Consider the following 20,267-nt stretch of genomic DNA (forward strand, 5'->3'; position numbering starts at 1 on the left):
CCACTTAAAAATCAGATTTTTTAAAATAAACGACTAATTATTTATTTTTATATTTATTTATATTTCATATACATTTCATTTTATATTTATTTATATTTCATTTCTTCTGAAGCTATTATGGTGACTAAAAAGCAAATAATGGAAGTTCTTTTATCTTCTGTCATGTCAGAGAGAGAGACAGAGAGACAGAGAGGAGACAAGTGGGCAATTAGTTTGGAATCTTTACGTAGGCATAAGAGAGTAAGGTCATACATACTTCCCCACGAATGCCATTGAAACTTATCTAGGTACAAGCTGCCTGTTTGGGAATTTCCTGTGAAATAGGCATGAGCACTAAAATAGCTAACTGAATTCCTCATGTATGGACCTGACAGACATAAACTCTGTTAGCCTTAATAGATGAGAGACAATACATATACAGTGATTTTTGCTGCCAAAGATGTTCTACAGAACCATATGTATGCCCAACAATTCATGCACATGCATGTGTTGGGGTGAAAGTAGGATAAGTATATACCAAGATAAATAAACACTATCAACAGAATCTCTTATTTAATTAGTGATTTAAGTATTAGTTAAAATATATTTAAGTATTTCATATACTCAACTGTATAGGAAAGTGTACAATATATAGTATTTCATTTATATAAAAATGTTTCTATTTTACAGATATTAGATAGAATATAATATGATCATAAACAGAATACAAGTATATAGTAAAAATTACACATAATCCTAATGAAACAAAGGGGAAACCAACAAAAGCAACAGGAAAATCCTTGGGCAAAAAGAAAAGTTTGATATTAGTATAAAAAATCTAGAAGGCTAATCTAAAATTCTAAAAGAGGATTTTATAATCAAAAGAGTTTGGAGAAAGCTCTCTCCCTTGTCAATACATATGTTTATTGCAAACAAACAGTGTAGATAGAGACTGGAAATAATGGAGTAGTGATCTAGTACCAAAATGAGAAGTAATTCCCCCAAAAGTCATTCTAGTGACTTGAGGGTAATGGTAGATACTAATACATCACGTTATTTCTTAGAATAGTTTGGGTTTAGGTGATAAAACTGAAGGAGTTCAGATAACTATTTAAATTTTGTTTAGCTAAATTTTATTTAGTTCCTTTATAGTGGTGACTACTCAGGCAGTAGGATAATGTGAAGAGGAACATCATAATGATTTTGGATTCTCTATTTCAATTCTGTGAGGTTGCCAGAGTACTTTAAATCCTGCATTGAATTGTCTAAAAAATTACTCAAACATCAGAAAAGTAAACAACTTCAGAATCTTGTTATTTTTTTTCCGCTTAAAAAAAATGATAAAATTTTATTACATATTCTCAAACTGTACATCCCTTCCCCCATTTAACAAGAAGCCTTTTATATATCAAGGTGGAAGAAAAGGACAGCAAAAATATAAATCTTAGTGAAGAATAGAAGCTATGTTGTATATTCAATACTTGGGAACCCACTATCTGCAAAAACTGAGAGGAAAGGCAAAAGGCAACTTCAGAGGTCAATAAATCATTCCTTAAATGACAAACATAAAATCAGATGCTCTGTCTTTATATAGATTAACTATACATCTTTACCACTTCTTTTTTAATGTTGACATAAACCTTTTAGTCACAACTCAAGTTACTAGCTTCATCCTTTAAAACTGTTGCCTGTTAACAAGCTGAAGCTTTGACAAAAATGCACTTCCCACATATCAAACATGATTAATGTTACAATCCTCATTAAAGTGGCCAGATAGCAATCAAAACAAATGTTCATGTCTGCTACATATTTTAAATATTTGTCTTTCTACCAAAAAATAAATAGTTGTAGTCTCCTTCATGCTTAAATCGTTTAAAGTAAAAAATAATCCCTAGCCTAGCATGGAGTCCTGGAAGCATATGAATCGACAGCATTTCTGAAACTAAGCAAGCATGAACCAGGTTATCCCCTTGGATGGGACATCACACGAACAGGGAGTTCTTGCTTATTAATCACTCATCAGTGACTATTCCAGTCAGAAAGCACAGTCATGATCGTATGTTTTCCCACTTAATGATCGCTTTGCTTAGTGATGGAGTTGCCAGTACCAATTAAGTTTATTAAGTGAGAGCAATCTATATACAAATTTAGAAATTTTACAGGTTGGAATGAAAGGAACAGACAAAAAGAAAATCCTTCACATTTTTAGGAACAAACTTTTGGACAAAACTGCTTGCACTTTAAGTACAACTACTATAAAATCAATACTGACATATTGAAAGGTCATTAGGATTGAAACATATACCCTGTGTTTCCCCGAAAATAAGACTGGATCTTAATTTTTGCTCCAAAAGACACATTAGGGCTTATTTTCTGGTTAGGTCTTATTTTCGGAGAAATACGGTACTAAATATGCCCATCAGTCTGACAATCTTAATTGGAGCTTATTTTTGGGATAGGGCTTATATTACAAGCATCCTGAAGAATCATGCTAGGGCTTATTTTCCAGTTGGGCCTTATTTTCGGGGAAACACAGTATGTATTTTCTTTAACAATTTCTTCATTTTTTTGCTGATATGTTGTTGTTAAGAACAGTTATTCGAGAATCAGAAACACTTTAAGTACACTCCCTACTTTATGTGGAAAGCCAGCACCATTTAGGTCTTGTGCTGGGAGGAAATGGTCTTTGGTTATTCAGATTTTCTCCCATGTAAAATTGGAAGTGTCTTTTTTGGTGACGTTTTGACGAAGTCCCATTCGTCATCTTCAGACTGGTGTTTTCAGCTTCGTGCTTCAAGGGGCAATGTGTGGTCTTAGCTGTTTCTTCCTTTTAACTGCCAGTGGGGGTATGAACTGATTGGGTGGGAGCTTGGCTGTGTTCTGATTGGGTGGAGGTGTGTTCTGATTGGTTAGGGGCTTGGTTGTGCTCTGATTGGATGGGGGGTTGGCTGTGCTTTGATTGGATGGGGGAGTGTTCTGTTTGGGTGGGGGCCAAACAACAGCAACGCAGCTCACCATCTCAATCCCTGCAACTCAGACTAACCTGAGCATAACAAAACCCCCACCCAAACAGAACATTCCCCCATCCAATCAGAGCACAGCCAACCCCCCATCCAATCAGAGCACAGCCAAGCCCCTAACCAATCAGAACACACCTCCACCCAATCAGAACACAGCCAAGCTCCCACCCAACCAGTTCATACCCCCACTGGCAGTTAAAAGGAAGAAACAGCTACGATCACACATTGCTCCTAGAAGCACGAAGCCGAAAACACCAGCCTGAAGATGAAGAATGGGACTTCGTTGAAACATCGCCAAGACATTTCCAATTTTATGCGGGAGAAAACCCGAATAACCAAAGACCTGCACATTTTCAATTGTTCAAGTTCTACAATTTGCTGCATTTGAAGTGGTCATTCTACTGATCAGGATTGATCTGTTGGATGGTATGAATTCCTGAATTCACGTTTAAATCTGATCCCCTAAAGCAGATGTGAGAAATGCACAGGAATATTTATTTTAATGAAAACTGACTTGACAGTATAGATGGGGCTATTTGCATAATTTTTCTTTGTTATGCAGCTTTATTGTCTTCTATTCCTACTGTCACACTGAAGGTGTAATTGACTAGTCAGTTATACTAGTGGGCTTAGTTTTAGGATGTGTCATTTACAGACAGTTAAAAGAGAACTATAGATAGATAATATATGCATTCTAGGAAACATTTTCAATTCAATAGTTCTCTTTAGTTTGACCTAGCCCTCTATTCCCATGAATGAATTAAGCCCTACATTTCTTTGAATTCTGTTTTAAAATCTATTCTTATCAACACATGCAGCTACTGTACTCGCTATCATTTGCCTTATAGTGAGGAAAAAAGAAAGAACCGTACTGCAATGCCATGCAGGGCAAATCCAAAGTAAGTCTGCAAAATACATAACTGCCAACAAAATACTGTCAATTTTGCATTTTAATCTTGATTAAGGGCAGTTTGAAGTTAACAATGGATAGGTAATGTTCAGGACAAAAGAACAGAAAAATACATTTAAAATGTTGATTAACCAAGAAAAAGTTAACCTTTTCCACTATGATGAGGTCTCCAACTTGAATGTCTGAGCTTTTAACTTGCACTTTACCTTTAAAGAAAGAAGAAATTAATCAATATAAGCAATGATCTCGAAATCACAGAACTTCCCCCATTACATTATTTCTATCTTTCATTCTGTCCTTCACAATTCATTTTGAATTATTGACCTAACATAGAAAAAAGAGCTTAACATTTGAATGACTCATTTTAAAAATTAAATATCGGTACTAAAACTTAATGAAGAAGCAAGAAAAAAGAATGGGATTTTCAAAAACATCCAATAAGCTACCACTATTCTAAATGCATTTTAGATGTTATCGATATGTCAAAGACCTATCCAAAGGCTATATCAGGGGTAGGCAACCTTGGCTCTTTTATGACTTGTGGACTGAGCATGGCTGGTTCAGGAATTCTGGGAGTTGAAGTCCACGAGTCATAAAAGAGCCAAGGTTGCCTACCGCTGGGCTATATTGTCGTGCTGTTGGAATAAATTACATGTTAATTTTATCAGTGCAGGAAAAAAAATTGTCTAGTAAGTTAAAAAAATAAAAGAGGTACAGGAAGTACACAACTTATACCACAATTGGTAGTAAGGAATGTCTGTAGCTAAGTGGTCATTAAGTGAGTCATTTGAGGTGATTTTATGATCTTGCTTGCTATGGTCATTAAGCAAACCACTACAGTCATTTAATGAACAATAGGCAATAGGCAAATCATGAATCCAGCAGCGAGAGGAATGGTCATGAGTCACTTTTTTCAGCCATTCACAACTCTGAACAACGGTTAAACAAATGGCCATAAGTTGAAGACTTCCTATATTTGTGTCTCAGGCAGCTCAGTGCACTACATGTCTTCTCAGCTGACAGAATGTTTGACTGTAAAGAGATTTATTAGAAGATATTGTGAATATGAATATAGTCTGAAAAAGAATATTTCAATTATCAAATAAGGTAATCCTATAAAATAAAGCTAATTACAAGATATAGGAAACCGGTTCTTTTATGGACAGTGTAATTGTTGTTAAGTCACAAACCATTTTTAGAAAAAGTTTTTTATTTTATGAAAAGTTACATGTAGGTACATAAAAAATTAGATAACTCTATTTCAAATAAAGCCGAAGTGGCGCAGCAGTTAGAGTGCAGTACTGCAGGCCACTTTAGCTGACTGTGTTCAGCAGGTCAGCGGTTCAAATCTCACCGGCTCAAGGTTGACTCAGCCTTCCATCCTTCCGAGGTAGGTAAAATGAGGACCCAGATTGTTGGGGGCAATGTAAATATATATATACATTGCTTACTGGTGTACACCGCTTAGAGAGTGCTTGCACTTAAAGCGGTATATAAGTCTCATAAATAAATAAATAAATAAAATAAATGACCTGAGAATGTGAGTTGGATATTTAAAAAATAAATGTAAATAATATTTCAAGTATTCCAGAATTATAAATTGTAACTAGAATAAATGCACTTCAACATTCCAATATTTTTCAGAAAATATTAGAACTGCTGTATTATATTTCCTATATAAGCACCACGAGAATTTATTCTGTTTAATCTTGCCAGAATTTAACAGCTGCAACGTATTTCCTTCCTACTTCTCTTTCATACACTGAAATCTGAAGCTACCCTTTATATTATATCAGATTTCTAGCAAATGCTGTTTTGAAGTCCCTAAAATTCAGTTTTTAACTTAATAGCCTAAATTTAATATTAAAAAATAATTCCTACCTAAGCATACCACACTGCTATCCAACCTCTAGCATCTTCTTGTTCATCTTAAGCATTGCTCCAAGAAGACAAATGAATTTAATGTTGACGATCTACCTATATTTCTACATTCCAAATAAATATTGGGATGATGTCACATCCATTTTTGGAAAGATAATTCAAAATAGGATGATAGCTATTTATTCTTTTGCTACATTCTTTCTCAGAAAGCACTTGCATTCTGCAAGACCACAAAAACAAGCATACGCAATGGGAAATACCGTTTACAAAAAATCTGTGTATCAAGATATTATTCTAAAGCATAAAATGCATACATTTGGCAGGAACATACAATTTCAGATTACTGTTATTCATGTTCCTTGTCTGAAGTGAGGTTGGTAGAATGTGTCTTAGCAAATAGCAATTATATATATGAAAACCTTAAGGTATCAATAAGCCTTTTATCTATCAGAAAAAGTAATCACTGGATACCATTTCAGAAAACAAGATATATATTATAACTTTGAAAGGATAATTTGGAAAACTATCAAATGCTATTCACTGCATAAATTATTTTTGTAAACTATTTTTCCTTTGAAACACATCTCACAAACTAAAAACATTCTTCACCATCTGTGTAATTGCCAATAAAAAAAATCCAAAGCTGTCAGAAGTGGCTGCATATTCAAGCTTTATGGTCCACCAAGGCACAAGCCTTTGCCTAAAGCCTTATGTGCAACTAGAACACAATTAAGTGCTTATCATAATTCATTGCACATGAACAGCTCAAGAAGGATTGTAAAATAAATAAAATCAACATATATGAATACAGCAGAATATTTCTACAATGAAAATAATCAACATCATGCACATACTACAAAGAATCATTATAACTTGGCCTTGTTAATTACCTTTAGGTCTCTGTAGCTATTAAATTTAATGTAGCATACATACTTCAAATAAATTAATCAAAACAAAGACATAATCTGTAAAATTCTCATTGTTAGATTTTTGGGATTTGCAACCTGCCTTTCCACCTCACAATCAAATGCAGAAAGTAAATAATGTAAAACACTAATGCAAACATATATCAAAAGTATGTCACAACTTTTATCTTAATATAAACTTCTGAAATCTGGATCAAGCAACTGAAGCAATAAGACATGCGTGTGATACAAATATAAGACAGAACCACAGACACATTAGGAATTCATAACTATTGATGAGCTGATGAAGATGAAATAGTTATTTACTCTGAAATCAAGAAACTTCAAAAATTATAATTATAACTTTTGTAGTGACTTGTTAATAAAACTATGAAGTTGGAAACGGGTATATCAAAAGTTAAATGTTGCCCAAAGCTTTCAAGCTAATCCAAAATTGTTGCCATAGCTATTCAATATAAGATAAGTAGGAACAACGACAAATCTATTTGTGAAAGGATCTTTGGACATAATCCCACGAAACTGATGTTTCTTCATACAAATCAAAACATTTTGTAAAAATGACAGGAATTCTGAAGAAGTAACCTAATTTTTGAGTCCAACTTGATTGTTTTTTGAGAGGAAGAAACTTTTTAAAAACACTGTTTTAATGAGTCATCTATTTTTTTATTAAACAATGAAAAGATAATTTTCCATCCTCACCAACATTTTTTCCACAAAAGCATCAGCGAGACAATACAAACAAGAGCTAAACTCTCCATACAAGCAATAACAAAAGCTCTTGTGATGTCAGTTAAAAGCTAATTGCTCATACATTTAGAATGATAACCTGCTGCAATGAAATTTTACATGTAGCAAATAACTTTGAAAATATCAGCCACTAATTTACTTTCTTCCTAGGAGATTTTATCAAAAGATTCCATTTTGTATTTCATCCTTAGGTCATCACTGTTTTACTACCCAACCCAAAATTTTAAGAAAACAAAATTCTTATTTACCTATTCAGATCAATCTTGTTCAGATGTATTTTTACAAATAAATTGGGATACTTGTTAAATAATTATGCTCTGTGTATTAATTTTTGTATTAATCAATCAACCTTTAATTTAGTCAAAAACCAACATAAGGAGAATGGGTACAAAAAATTAAAAACATTAAAAAAAAATAAAGTTACACTAAAAAACTAGAAGGCATAAAACAAAAATCTAAAAAAATATAAAAGTCTAAAAAGAAAAAGAAAAGCAATAAATGGGCATTAAAAACACAATAAACTAAATCTATCATAATATAAAACTTTCTATAATGGTGGTCTAGTTGCTCATTAAAAATGATTTGTGACACAGGCCTTCTTTTGACATATTTTAAGTACTACCGCACACAACCAGCAGCAGGGAGGTGTAAAATTGTCCTATGTGCCCTGGGTTTTATGCATAATAATGAAATGATGTTAGTACGAATGTTGCTGTAATACAGGGACACTTCTTAAAATAATTTTACAAGCTCTGCTTTTTTTGTAGCAGCAACACACATTCATGTACCACCTCTGAGTGCTAATATTCTTCAGTATTCCCCACCGCACAAAAAAATTGGCAGCTGATTCTTACTAATAAATGGGTTTTCAGAACTCTAAATTTCCAGAACAGTTATGGAAGCTGCATCTTATGTGGGACAGATCTGAAGCTGTGTGATACAAATAAGCATTGCTATTCCATCAACAGAATGACAATATTGGATTCAATAATGATGAACTCAATTTCTTAATACCCAACTAAAGTGACATTGCCCAGTATGCAATATTTATTTTAGTTATATAAGAAGTATAATCTGTTGTTTTCCTTTCACAGTATCAACCATGCCTGAACAAGCTGTGGTCTATTTTACTAAAGGGAGTCCATTGGCAAACATGATCAATTTATATCAGTTTGCTAACCACTTCTTTTTTATTTCTGCCTGAGACTGATAATCCTTAGCTAACAATCATTTGGTAGATGGCAGTATATAGATTATATGCTGTATGTGACATACTGTAAGTCAAAAATCATGCAAGCCTGGTTTAACTGTAAATGATAGAAGCTACAAGTAGAACGTTGCCCAGGATTCATATAAAAAATGATTGCTAACCTCGTACTGTAAGTTTGCTATATAATTGAGAATTCATTTCCTTGTCTCGCTTATAACGACGAAATTCATCAACTGCTTCCCGCAGAATGGTGACAGCCAAAACAAATCCCTGTTTAAAATATAACAGACATTTCCTTAAATGGAAAATATTTCCACTAAAAAACACAGAACACTTAACAGTAAATTTGAAAACCATGGGAACATATTGATTTCAACAGGTGTTTTAAGGGTGTTTTAAAGCGTGTGTCAAAATCTGAGTTTAAGCAATAAATCTAATACCTATACAAAAATCCAAGGATACTATTTGAGAGAATCTCTTTCCTTCAAAATAATTTATATCTATAACAATGGGATGACCCAAATACAATAGCAAGTCTTAATTTTCTGCTCTCTGATTAAGGCAGGTAAAGACTTTGAATGAATGAGTTCTGCCATCTCTCCTATTTCCATGTTTGAGATAAACTAGCAAATATTATTTGTGTAGCTCCCACAATTTGATCCTGATTAATCAATCTGAAAAAAACACACCATAAAATAATTGATTCATATTAAATAATGAATAATACTGCCTGCCTCAACTGAAGAAAGGAGACAAGATATGTGCCTAAGGCTAAAATAAATAATGCCAAACAATAGTTTTGATACAAAGTCTAAACCATCTCCTGATCTCCGCAATAAAAGTGAAGCATATGGTAAAAACTGGCTGGTTTGTTTCCCTATAAGGAAAAACAATTATGGACATAATATTTCTTTTAAAATATTTGTTTTGCTTCTAACTTTAAGATAGATAACCTATTGTTTGAAGTGACTAACGGACATAATCTCTTATTCTGAGAAATCAATGGCATTTCCAAACAAACGTGTAGCATTTGTTTCTTCAGCCTGAAACAGCAGTGAATGCTAGAATAAAAGTAGCCATCTAAGAGCTAATGCAATTCTTGAAATGTTATCTGGACCCTAGTGATCTTACTTAATTTTAATTGTGAAGTTTAAACAGTTCTTCTTTTCCTAGAAAGAAGCTGGCTTCTTAAAACAATCCAGAGGGGGATTGTTGCCTTTTGAAAAAGTTGCCTTTGAGACACCTAGACCTGGATGACTGAGAATCTCCACAAACAGAACTGATAGTTTAGAATGCATTTGTGGTTTTTTGGACATGTTGTTATTCTTTTGGATCTATACTGTGAGCCACTGCCATAGTTAGGAATAAGCAAATGGTGCAGAAATATGTTAAATAATTAGCATGCATACCCAACTTTTCCTGTTAGAAAAGAAACAATACTCAGGTCATATTTTGGGGTCTCCTGAATCAAATAATTTTAATTCTCATTCAGATGTTTTTAATTTCAATTCACATGAAATTAACTTCAATCCACAATCGCCTTCATCTAATAATATGAGCTGAAATACATGTATTAATATGATTAATAATAAGATATGTATTTTAATAATATATTAAAAGCTTTATGGAAGTTTTGTAATGTAAATGTTTCTTGACAGCTTCCCTAACCTTTGTTATTTTTATCAAATGAATTTATATTGAAAACTTCCCACTTTCAACTCGCCTGGTTAATTGTAGACAAAGATAATTTGCTTGCTTAAATGTTATGCTGATGCAGGAAATAAGATCATTTGCAAGATCAAGCAAACAAGTATGATTTTTAAAAAATGAAATTAAGTTACAAAAATGTTTTTTCTTTAGGAAGTTTTTTATACTTTCAGAGTATAAAAAGAAATTTTAGAGTTCAGTTTACTCCAAATGACGTATACTTCAAAAGTAAAAGTATACATTTAATGTCCTTGTGGGTTTTTTTTGGCAACAATATACGAGTAGTCCTCGACTTACTACAGTTAATTTAGTGACCATTTGAAGTTACAACACTGAAAAAAGTGACTTATGACCAATTTTCACACTTATGACCGCTGCAGCATCACCATGGTTACGTGGTCAAAATTCCGACACTTGGCAACTGACTCATATTTATGACAGTTGCAGTGTCCCAGGGTCATGTGATCATCTTTTGTGACCTTCTGATAAGCAAAGTCCATGGGGAAGTCAGAAGCCATTTTATAACTGTATTACTAACTTAACAATTGTAGTGATTCACTTAGCAGCTATGCCAAGAAAGACTGCAAAATGGGGCAAAATTCATTTAAGAAATGTCTCACTTAGCAACATAAATCTGGGACTGAATTGTGGTTGAGGACTACCTGTAATGGCTTGCCATGGACTTTTTCTTGAATGCTTTTCTGACTTCCTAATCTATTGTGTGGCCCTGATATTTTTTGATAATCCTATATCCAAATAGGCAGGGTTGCTTAGACTGAATTTGGGGCTTGGAGTGAGTAATGACATACTGGCTAAAACTATTTTTTCCTAATTGGGCCATGGCATTTTTGGCTATAGCAGATGGCTCATCTTCACTATCAATGGAAAATAAATTGCACTGAATTAACCAAAGAATACTGTCTGCTGAATTAATTGTCTATCAAAGGCTGGAGTACATCAAACTTTAAACCAAAACTGGTTTCTTAATATGGTACTTTTAAGAATATTCAATAAAGAATTATCTGAGTGCGCTAACCACCTGTTTAAGGAAAAAAATCAAGCAGAGCCAACATCTTACCCACAGCCCTTTGGAATGGTAATAAAAATTCCAATATTTGAATTGCCCATTCCTCAGCTTACTTAATAAACTTTGGGTAAGCTCAAAAGGCTATTTCCCCCAAATACTTAATTTAATTAAAGAATGTAAATTATTCTTTTTTTTGCATGCAAACTACACTTTATTTAAAAGACACTTTTAAAAACTGTCTTAATCCACATTAATTATGCTTAAAAGATTAAGAGGGAAAAGCTACCCCATCTTTCTTTCCCTCACAGAATCATGTGCTCCGTTCCCCCAGCTCATTCAAATACCCCAATCTATATAAAGGTTATTGCCATGGTTACAATGAGTTGAATGTTAATTACAGTGTTAGCTTTAAGAGGAATGCTAGTGATTACATTCATCTAAATACAGTCAAAGCAACAACCCAGGCAAACTAGTGTCCTTCAGATATTTTGGCCAACCCATTCATCCTTGCCCACATAGTCAAAATATTTGGAGGCCACATTAAGACACCAGGAATTCAAAAGAGAAAGGGAAGAAAAATTTAAGGCTGATGAGGGATACTTCTGATCTCTCAATCGTTAACAGTGAGGGCTTAATCTCCTGACCCTCTCTGACATGTGAAAACTAGCCTGCTCATTATCTAAAGAAACAAAATAATTTTTACAGCTTTTGTATTTACCAGAGGAGCCCAATAGGTGTAGAGGTAGCCTATTTTCAGTGCCGGTACAAACTGTGAGCAGGAGACTACCAGAAAATAAAGGTTCAAGAAAAACTTGAATTGTTCATATAAAACCTAGAGTGAAAGAAACAAGAAAACCATAAAATGGCACTAATCATAGCTGATTATGGTGGTGCTTCATTTAGGACTTGAATACTTTCTTCTAACCTAAAAGAGACTAACAGAAGAATTCTACCTTCTATCTAAGAGAATTAATATTTATCATTTATATACCATTTTTAACATTAAAAAGCTAGACATAGATTGCTTTGGTAATTCTTATAAATAAACTTACAAAATTGATATAAACTCTACCTTATAAATAGGGCTCAGAAAATAGTGGTTTTGCTAACACAAGAACCTTTTAAGCATACAGCTTGTATGCTTTAAGCTTGTATCTAGTTATTATTCAAGAAACCAATGTAATAAAAATCATATCCCAGTTTTCTCTAATGTTGTGTATCTATTAGCACTAAAATAATGGATACAGGAAAGAAAAGTACATCTTTTTTTCCATACAGAGTACAATTATAAGAGAAAATAGTATGTGACACAAAATAATTCCTCTGAATTTATTATACTATGAAATTAGCATTATATAACTTGTCACTCTGTTCGGCCATTATCCCCAACTACCTTTAGAAAAAAATGTTAATACTGTAATTGATTTTAAATACATTTCCATTTTTATTATGAAAATAAAGAGTGTTACCAAAAGACTGTAGGTGGGTGGAACACATTGCAATCAATGTAAGCTTCAGACAAACCAACATATTATGGAAATTTCAATACAAGGAAAGTCAAATTGGTTTCATAGTTATAACTAAACTACAAGCAGAAGCTAAGAACTATGCTGGAGCAAAACTGTGTTTATATTTACAATGAAACATAATTATTTTCTTCTAGAATGTTTAAATTCTCATATAAATTAATCTCAGCAGGGTAACAATATTTTCTTCCTCACCACTAATTAATTTAAAATCTCAGTTAGCATCAATTAATAGCTCAGTAATTGGTATTCATACTAAAGCCAGAATAGAATTCCAACTGTGCAATTACAAAATGCTTTCGAATTGCTCCATTTCCTAAGGAAAAGTTTTAAGAAAAAAATATTCGAAGGCTAATAATGCATCTGGGTATGCCAACAGGTGTTCACAAATCAAGCGAGATCTTTATAGGCATTAGGATTCTGCCTAAACCACTGAAATACACATTGTGCATTTAACTATAGTAATCAATGACTAAATATATATTTAATGACCTTTAAGTGTAAATAGACAAAATGCAGGTTTCATGGAAAGATGAGAATATTTGTCTGCATGAAAACAGTTGACATTAATACTCAAAAGAAAACAGATTATAAACTCTTTTTTCCTCTTTTTAATAAGGATGGGGGGGAGTACTAGAAATATTCATGCATGTGATGGTTAGTTCAATAGCACTGGTAAGTAGGGGTAGTGGAGAGAAAACCAATGCATAACAATTAGAAAATCTGCATTCTTATTGAAATTAAGATTTGAAAGTCGCAGCATTCTTGTCAACAAAAAAACAAAGCAATTTATTACTGCAGTAAAAGGCACAGTATATAATAGCCTGTTTATTTTATACTCATTGAAACACCTCTCCCTTAAGAGTTACTTTTCAGTAAAATATTAAATTAGAAAGTACAAGACTAACTACCAAAAGAATCAATGCTAAAGTCATAATAGAATTTAGTGAAATTAGTCAAAGAACAAAAAATGCCAAACTGTGCCCTTTTGTGATTTGCACAAACTGTATTACAACAAATTATTATTGTCAGTACTGAAAAGAATTCTGCATCTTGAAAACCATAATAAGCAAAAACAAAATCTGAAGGGACAGGAATGTTATTTTAAACTGGATTTACTTAATAAGGGGTTTTGTTATACGCCTATAGTACACATAATAGGCAGTACAATATATGCTTTTCATATATAAAAGGAATTACTATATTTATGGGTTTTCTTGTAATCTGTACCACTAGCCATACTGGAAAATGAGGTTTATAACCATTTATTCTGCATTTAAAAGAGGGTTACTTTACTCATGGACACAAAGGGAAAAAAAAGTTCTTTCTCTCATAACCCACAACTGAAATGTTACTCTGACATACAGTTTTACACAATTGTAAAAAAGACAAATTAATTCTTAAGAAACTCTTAAATAAGAGCATATGAATGGTTTTTACAACCGTTTTAGAAAATAAATTTGGTCAATTTGATTTCTGAACATTGGTTATATCTTCACTAATGTATAAAATGTAGCATATACATTTCACTTATTATACAGATTTAAATACACACTTAAAAAAAGATTAAAATTTATTTTTCTACTTCTTCCCTGACAGCTTAAGCCATGTATCTGACATGTTTGTATAGTTTTTAGCTGAAATTGTTATTAAGAGGAATTTTTATTTATACATACTGCTGGCACAAAATATTAATTACCAAATATATAGGCAAAACCTATTTAAAAATTATCACATATTTAGAACATCAATAATATTTATGGTAATTGTTTTTAGTGTTATATAATCAGTCACTGATTTTAAAAGATGTTGTTAAATTTGCTGTAATCAGCGCAATATTTCATTTGTTACATAAAAGTTATTCTTTTAAAAACAGATTTTCAGTTTTGAAAGACTAAACATAGAAATCAGCTTTTAATCCCACTTTGCTCTCAGTTAACTCTTTCTTCGTACAAAAAAAAATCCTCCGTGTGAAACTATTACAAGAAACTAGATGTTCATAAATATCATGTGATAATACTGTAAAATACAATATGCATATACATATAACATGTAAATTAAGTGTATCTTTAGGTTACCTTACCCCAGGTATAAATGTAAAGAAATTGTATTTTTGGTTTTTTATAGCATTTCTTGGATACTTTTCTTCACATTTTTCAGGACATCCAAGCCATACTGTGCGCGCCTTAAGTTCTTTTTTCCTCCGGCAAATGTTTATAAGCCAATCACAGCAACTGCAAAAAGAGAGAGGAGAGCCATTATCTTTTATTTTCAACAACAAGAAATCTTACAATTCCTTAAACATAACTTGGGAGTTTTGGACTCTAGTTAGATTCTAGTTTGGACTAGAATCATTCAATCACACACAGTGGAGAACTTACTCTGTTAAAATTAACTAAATGATCCTTAAAATGTTATTCTAATCCAAATGAAAAATTGTTCATTTCTTGGAAGTGGAGCAAGTCAGTATGATATGAGGAAACTACTGGATTACTAGTAGAGACCACAAATTCAAGTCCATCCTTAGGCAGTGAAATTTACTCAATGACTTTAGCTAATCATTTTCTGTCAGCTGCTCAACAGTTGAAAAGATTCTAACCTTGATTCTCAGAGTATTCATCGAAAGATCTGGGCATAGCTACAAGGGATTTCTGATATTTCTACTTACCTTCCACATTATAACTATTCCAAAAAAGTTTATCATTTTCTAAGTCCCAGTGTTTCAGAGCATGAAACAATGCAAACAGAAGTGAAATGCTCTTGTATATGTAACACCATTTATAACCAGGAGGTTAGTTATAATACTAGGACAAAGTAGTACTGTATTAAAATTAATAATAATCTTGGTTGAAATCTAACAGCAAATTTAACATGCTTCAAAAATTATATGTTATTTGAGAACTTTAAGAAGTCAGCTACTCAATGGAAGGAGTCAATTCCTCAATGGAAGCCTACAAAAAGACACAACTACTTCAAAGAAGCACTGCACTTACATCTTAATATTGTTGGAATAATTTTCAAACATGCAGCATTGTATAATATAATGCTATCCTTCCTTACGGTTCTATGGCTTTAGCCATGTTCTTCCAGGCTTATAGAATCTGAATGACAATTTTCTTTTTCTCATGTGCATTAATTCTCGATTTTATAAATTTAATTCACAGTTAAATTTATACACTGTAAATTTAATTATAAAATTAAAATGCAAGGCTATAACTAGGCAGAATTAAGATGAATGATTTCACTACAAACGATGAATGATTTCATTGCATCTGTGCATAAGCATATAACCCAATGTAATTTGTATACAGTTTGGTTTGAACCTGGGGCTAGATAACAGATAATTTTCAAATCAAGTTTTAACAACTAATAATAATTTTATAGTGATTTTAAGCTAAGCCTTATTAAAGTAAACAAGATAATGAAAACAAATTAAACATTAATTGCTTTATAATTAAATAATTACAAAATATAATTGCTAGGGTGCAATCAAATAATAATGTATACAGTTTTTCCACCAATCCTATTTATTACTTATGAGAGGTATTAAAATCTTGTATACAGTATCTCTAAGTAAAGATGGACTCAGATAGGTGAAAAATATTCCCTCAGAAGTAACTCAAGCCTTTAGAAAGATGAGAGAGTCATGGTTAGATACAGAAATATTCCTTGCTAAAGCTGGAAAAGATAAAAAATGGTTCTCTGAACTTTTTGAAGTTCAGTTGGACAATGACTTCCTTTATGGAACAAATTGTTTAGTTAGTCCTAAATATACTTTTTTTCATTCTGAGCATAGTATCATAGAACGTTACCAGGGATGAAATGGGTGAAAATGAAGAAAAAAGAAGTGTGATACTTTTTCGTTATGAAGAGCTTGGAAGATTTCAAAAGTCATCATATTATTGGAAAACCTGAGATTTAAGCAACAGAAAAGCAGTAGGATCTACATATTAATGATTCAGGTTGTCTTGAGTTTTATAGGCAGCTCAAATATTTCTAAACTCTGTTCTCACCCTCAATGTTTGCTCAATATTCATAGCTTCCTTGAATACTGCAATAAAGAGGCTAATGACTTTAATTAGGAATAAACAAAGAAACATAACACAGTATCCTGATGCTTATTAAAATGGTCTTAGAAATTATTCTATGTAGCATATAAACAATATAGTTAATGATGTCTCCTATCATTATAGGGTTTTAACATGGCAGTGAGTTGGATAAAATTAATTCATAACCATGGAATATCTACTAGCATTATGAGAGCCAGTTTGGTTCAGGTTAGTCTAAGGCAGGGGTAGGCAACCTTGGCTCTTTTATGACTTGTGGACTTCAACTTGGCTCAGGAATTCTGGGAGTTGAAGTCCATGAGTCATAAAAGAGCCAAGGTTGTCTACCCCTGGCCTAAGGCATCAGGCTAGAAATTGGGAGAGTGTGAGTTCTGGTCTTACTTTAGGCATGGAACCAGATGGCTGACTTTGGCTACTCACACACACACACACACATTCTCTCTCTCAGCCTTAGCAGAGAAGCAATGGCAAACCACTTCCGAAAAAACCCTTCTCAAGAAAGCTGCAGGAACTAGTCTGTGCAGTTGCTAGGAATCAAAAAGCTGAATGTGAAGGGATACACATATATGTTCACTATAGTTCTTTCAATATCTTGCGCACTTCAGATTACAAACCAGAATATTTTGAATGAAGAGCCTTTTACAAATGGAGGATGATCATGCAACCCTTCCACTTTACCCTTTTCTCCCTCCCTTACAAACTTAGGCAGCAAATAACACAGTCGACTTAACACATTACAAATACTTGAACGAAGTTTGACACAGCTCAGCAGTTGTGATGTTTCTGAGAAAAGCTGATTGGCACTTAAAGATAAGCACACTTTAAGCCTTCAGATGCACTGAGGTCTCACCGATGGAAATAATTATAGATTTTGACAATTTAATGCTGAAGTATTTATTACAAGCAAATGGGTTTCAATACTCTAAAAACCTACATCATTAGTTCATCTCCATGCAGAAACAAAATAAGTCCTTTCATTTTCTATGGAAATGTTGTTGTCTCCTTTTGGTCATGTTTCTCTGACCAGCAAATTAATGAAGGTTTTTCTAAATAAGCAACAGCATTTAGTTATATTCAGAGATAATATATTGTCGTTGGAATCTAAGGATTAAAAACAACTCTAGGAATAAAATATTCATGTTGCTAATAAAAAGTACTAGTGATAGTTATTTCTCGTAAACGTAATGTAAAAATTGGAACACGAGGTTTAAAATGTTTATGGTTGCATATCTACATTTACTTACTATTCAGCTTTTAAAACAAATATTGATTATGAAGCTTGTGACAAAGCCACAAATTCTACAGGGGGAAAAAAAAAGACCACTTGAGTTAACTTAGTACAGAAAACCGTGGATAACATCCAGTGATATCTCTCTTATGAAGAAACACAAAAGATTCCTCCCTCCATCCCAAACTCCATGACTCCCAACCTTCTGGCCAAGATTCAGAGTGTGATTCGAAGTGTGAGAGCAGCAGCATAAAGATATAAAAGTCTCCCTAGTTCAATCTATTTGCACCTATTAGTTTATCTATTTATGTACAGTATGCTCAAAGACCAGGACCATTATAAGAAACAAATAAACATAGCATAAAAAACCAAAAAAATGTTAACAGCTTATACAGCAATATCTCTTGGGTGTTTTGGCTAAGGGCAAGTATAGTATCTTTTCTTAGCAGTTTAATATTTGCACAATCTGTATGTATTATCTGAAAGCCAAAATGCAGCCTAAGCAGTGTGCACAAACCAGAACTTCATTAATTGTATTTTATTTTACTAAAAGAAACTGTACAAAATAATATCTCAATGAACATTTTAAAGAGTTCTTTTGTTTTAGTTTACTATTAGGCAAGTTTATTGTTGTCTCATGTATACAAGCATATACAGGGTATACCTAAAGTCAGGCCCAATAGATAATTCATTATATAAATTACATTAACTGTTCAAATTGGTTGCCCTTTTCTTAATATTCCTTATTTGTTTTATGCCCAATTTTTGAACATTCCTAAGTATAGTAACATGAAAAATAGCAATTAGTAAAACATACTATGGTTAATCTATGCAGCCTAACTTTTGGCATGCTCTGTATATTCCAGTATGGTCTATGATCCATAATGGAGGGTTCCTCTGGGAAACAAAATAGGCTTGCTAAAATCTATGAATAACTTTTTAGAGTGATAAATACAAGAAGGAAGAATAAGTTCCCCAGTCCCCAGTTTGGTTCTGGAAGATTGCATTTTAAAAAATCAGCAGTTATTAAATAAATCTGATACTAAACCCCCATGTTTCTACACAACAAATATGTTACACTTTAATGAAAGTGTATATAAGCCATCTTATGAGTACAAATTAATCCAAGTATTTGGTATCCCCTTCATTTCAAATGGAAATGCCATTCAGTAGCATCATTTCAATAGGAATAAGGTGTTTTTATAAGAAATAGAATGTAAATCTCTTGACAAAAAAAATCAATCCAGCCCAAAGAACTCTAGAGTATTGATCTACATGCATTATAATTTCTCTAGCTAAAAGAGAATGCCCAAATTAAAATGAAGAGAAATAATTACAGCTAAACACTCAATATTTTCACAGGCTTTAACAGTTATAAAGATAGGTTGCAAATAATGCATTTTTCTGAAAATTAAATGCTTTACATATCACTGAAATCAACATGTTTATACAACCATGTTTGAGTAAGGTGAGATTTCATATAAAAAGAAGAGTTATAGTTATCATACTTAACAAAAGAATTGCTCAGTTAAAATTCTCATTCCAGAAAATACTTTTATGCATGTTCTTAATATGGTGCAGTCAATGAAAAATATATGATCAATAAATACTACACAAATTCAGAAATGAACCAAACTTCTGTCCTTTGACTACTTAAAATAGAATGATTTTCTTTCTTTTTAAAAATTACCCAACCTCAAGAAAAAGGATTAATTTAAATCATATATGGAGAAGACTCTCTAACAAAAGCTTATTTTCTGAAGTAGAAAAGAATAAAATACATAAATAGACAAAAATGATCTAGCCAATGCTAAACATCCACATGTTCATTTTTTTCATAAACTATAATTAGTAGCTGTATGGATTAAAACATTTCAACTGAGCCCAGCAATCATATGGAACATATACACAACATAACATCCACTTGTTCAGAAATTGCTTGCAATTACAACATCACTGAACAGGGTGTACTTATGATGGATCTCCATAGCTGCGGTTGTCACAGGGTTTTTGTGATCACGTGACTGTAATTCAGGCAC

At 32.6% G+C, this 20,267-nt stretch overlaps 1 protein-coding gene across 3 annotated transcripts in view; it reads right to left on the bottom strand.

Moving 5' to 3' along the window:
* ATP9B (ATPase phospholipid transporting 9B (putative)) overlaps positions 1-20,267 on the bottom strand; it is a 133,653-nt gene that overhangs the window by 96,208 nt on the left and 17,178 nt on the right. For all 3 annotated transcript variants that reach the window (XM_039320457.1, XM_039320460.1, XM_039320458.1), the window contains 4 exons: positions 15,017-15,167; positions 12,126-12,239; positions 8,835-8,943; positions 4,057-4,115 (listed from right to left, as the gene is read on the bottom strand). In XM_039320457.1, coding sequence (XP_039176391.1) covers positions 4,057-4,115; positions 8,835-8,943; positions 12,126-12,239; positions 15,017-15,167 — 433 coding nt within the window. The remainder of the gene's footprint in view (positions 1-4,056; positions 4,116-8,834; positions 8,944-12,125; positions 12,240-15,016; positions 15,168-20,267) is intronic.

The sequence above is a fragment of the Crotalus tigris genome, unplaced genomic scaffold, assembly GCF_016545835.1.
Source record: "Crotalus tigris isolate CLP2741 ecotype Arizona unplaced genomic scaffold, ASM1654583v1 scf7180000023638.494280, whole genome shotgun sequence".
NCBI classification, from domain to species: Eukaryota; Metazoa; Chordata; class Lepidosauria; order Squamata; family Viperidae; genus Crotalus; species Crotalus tigris.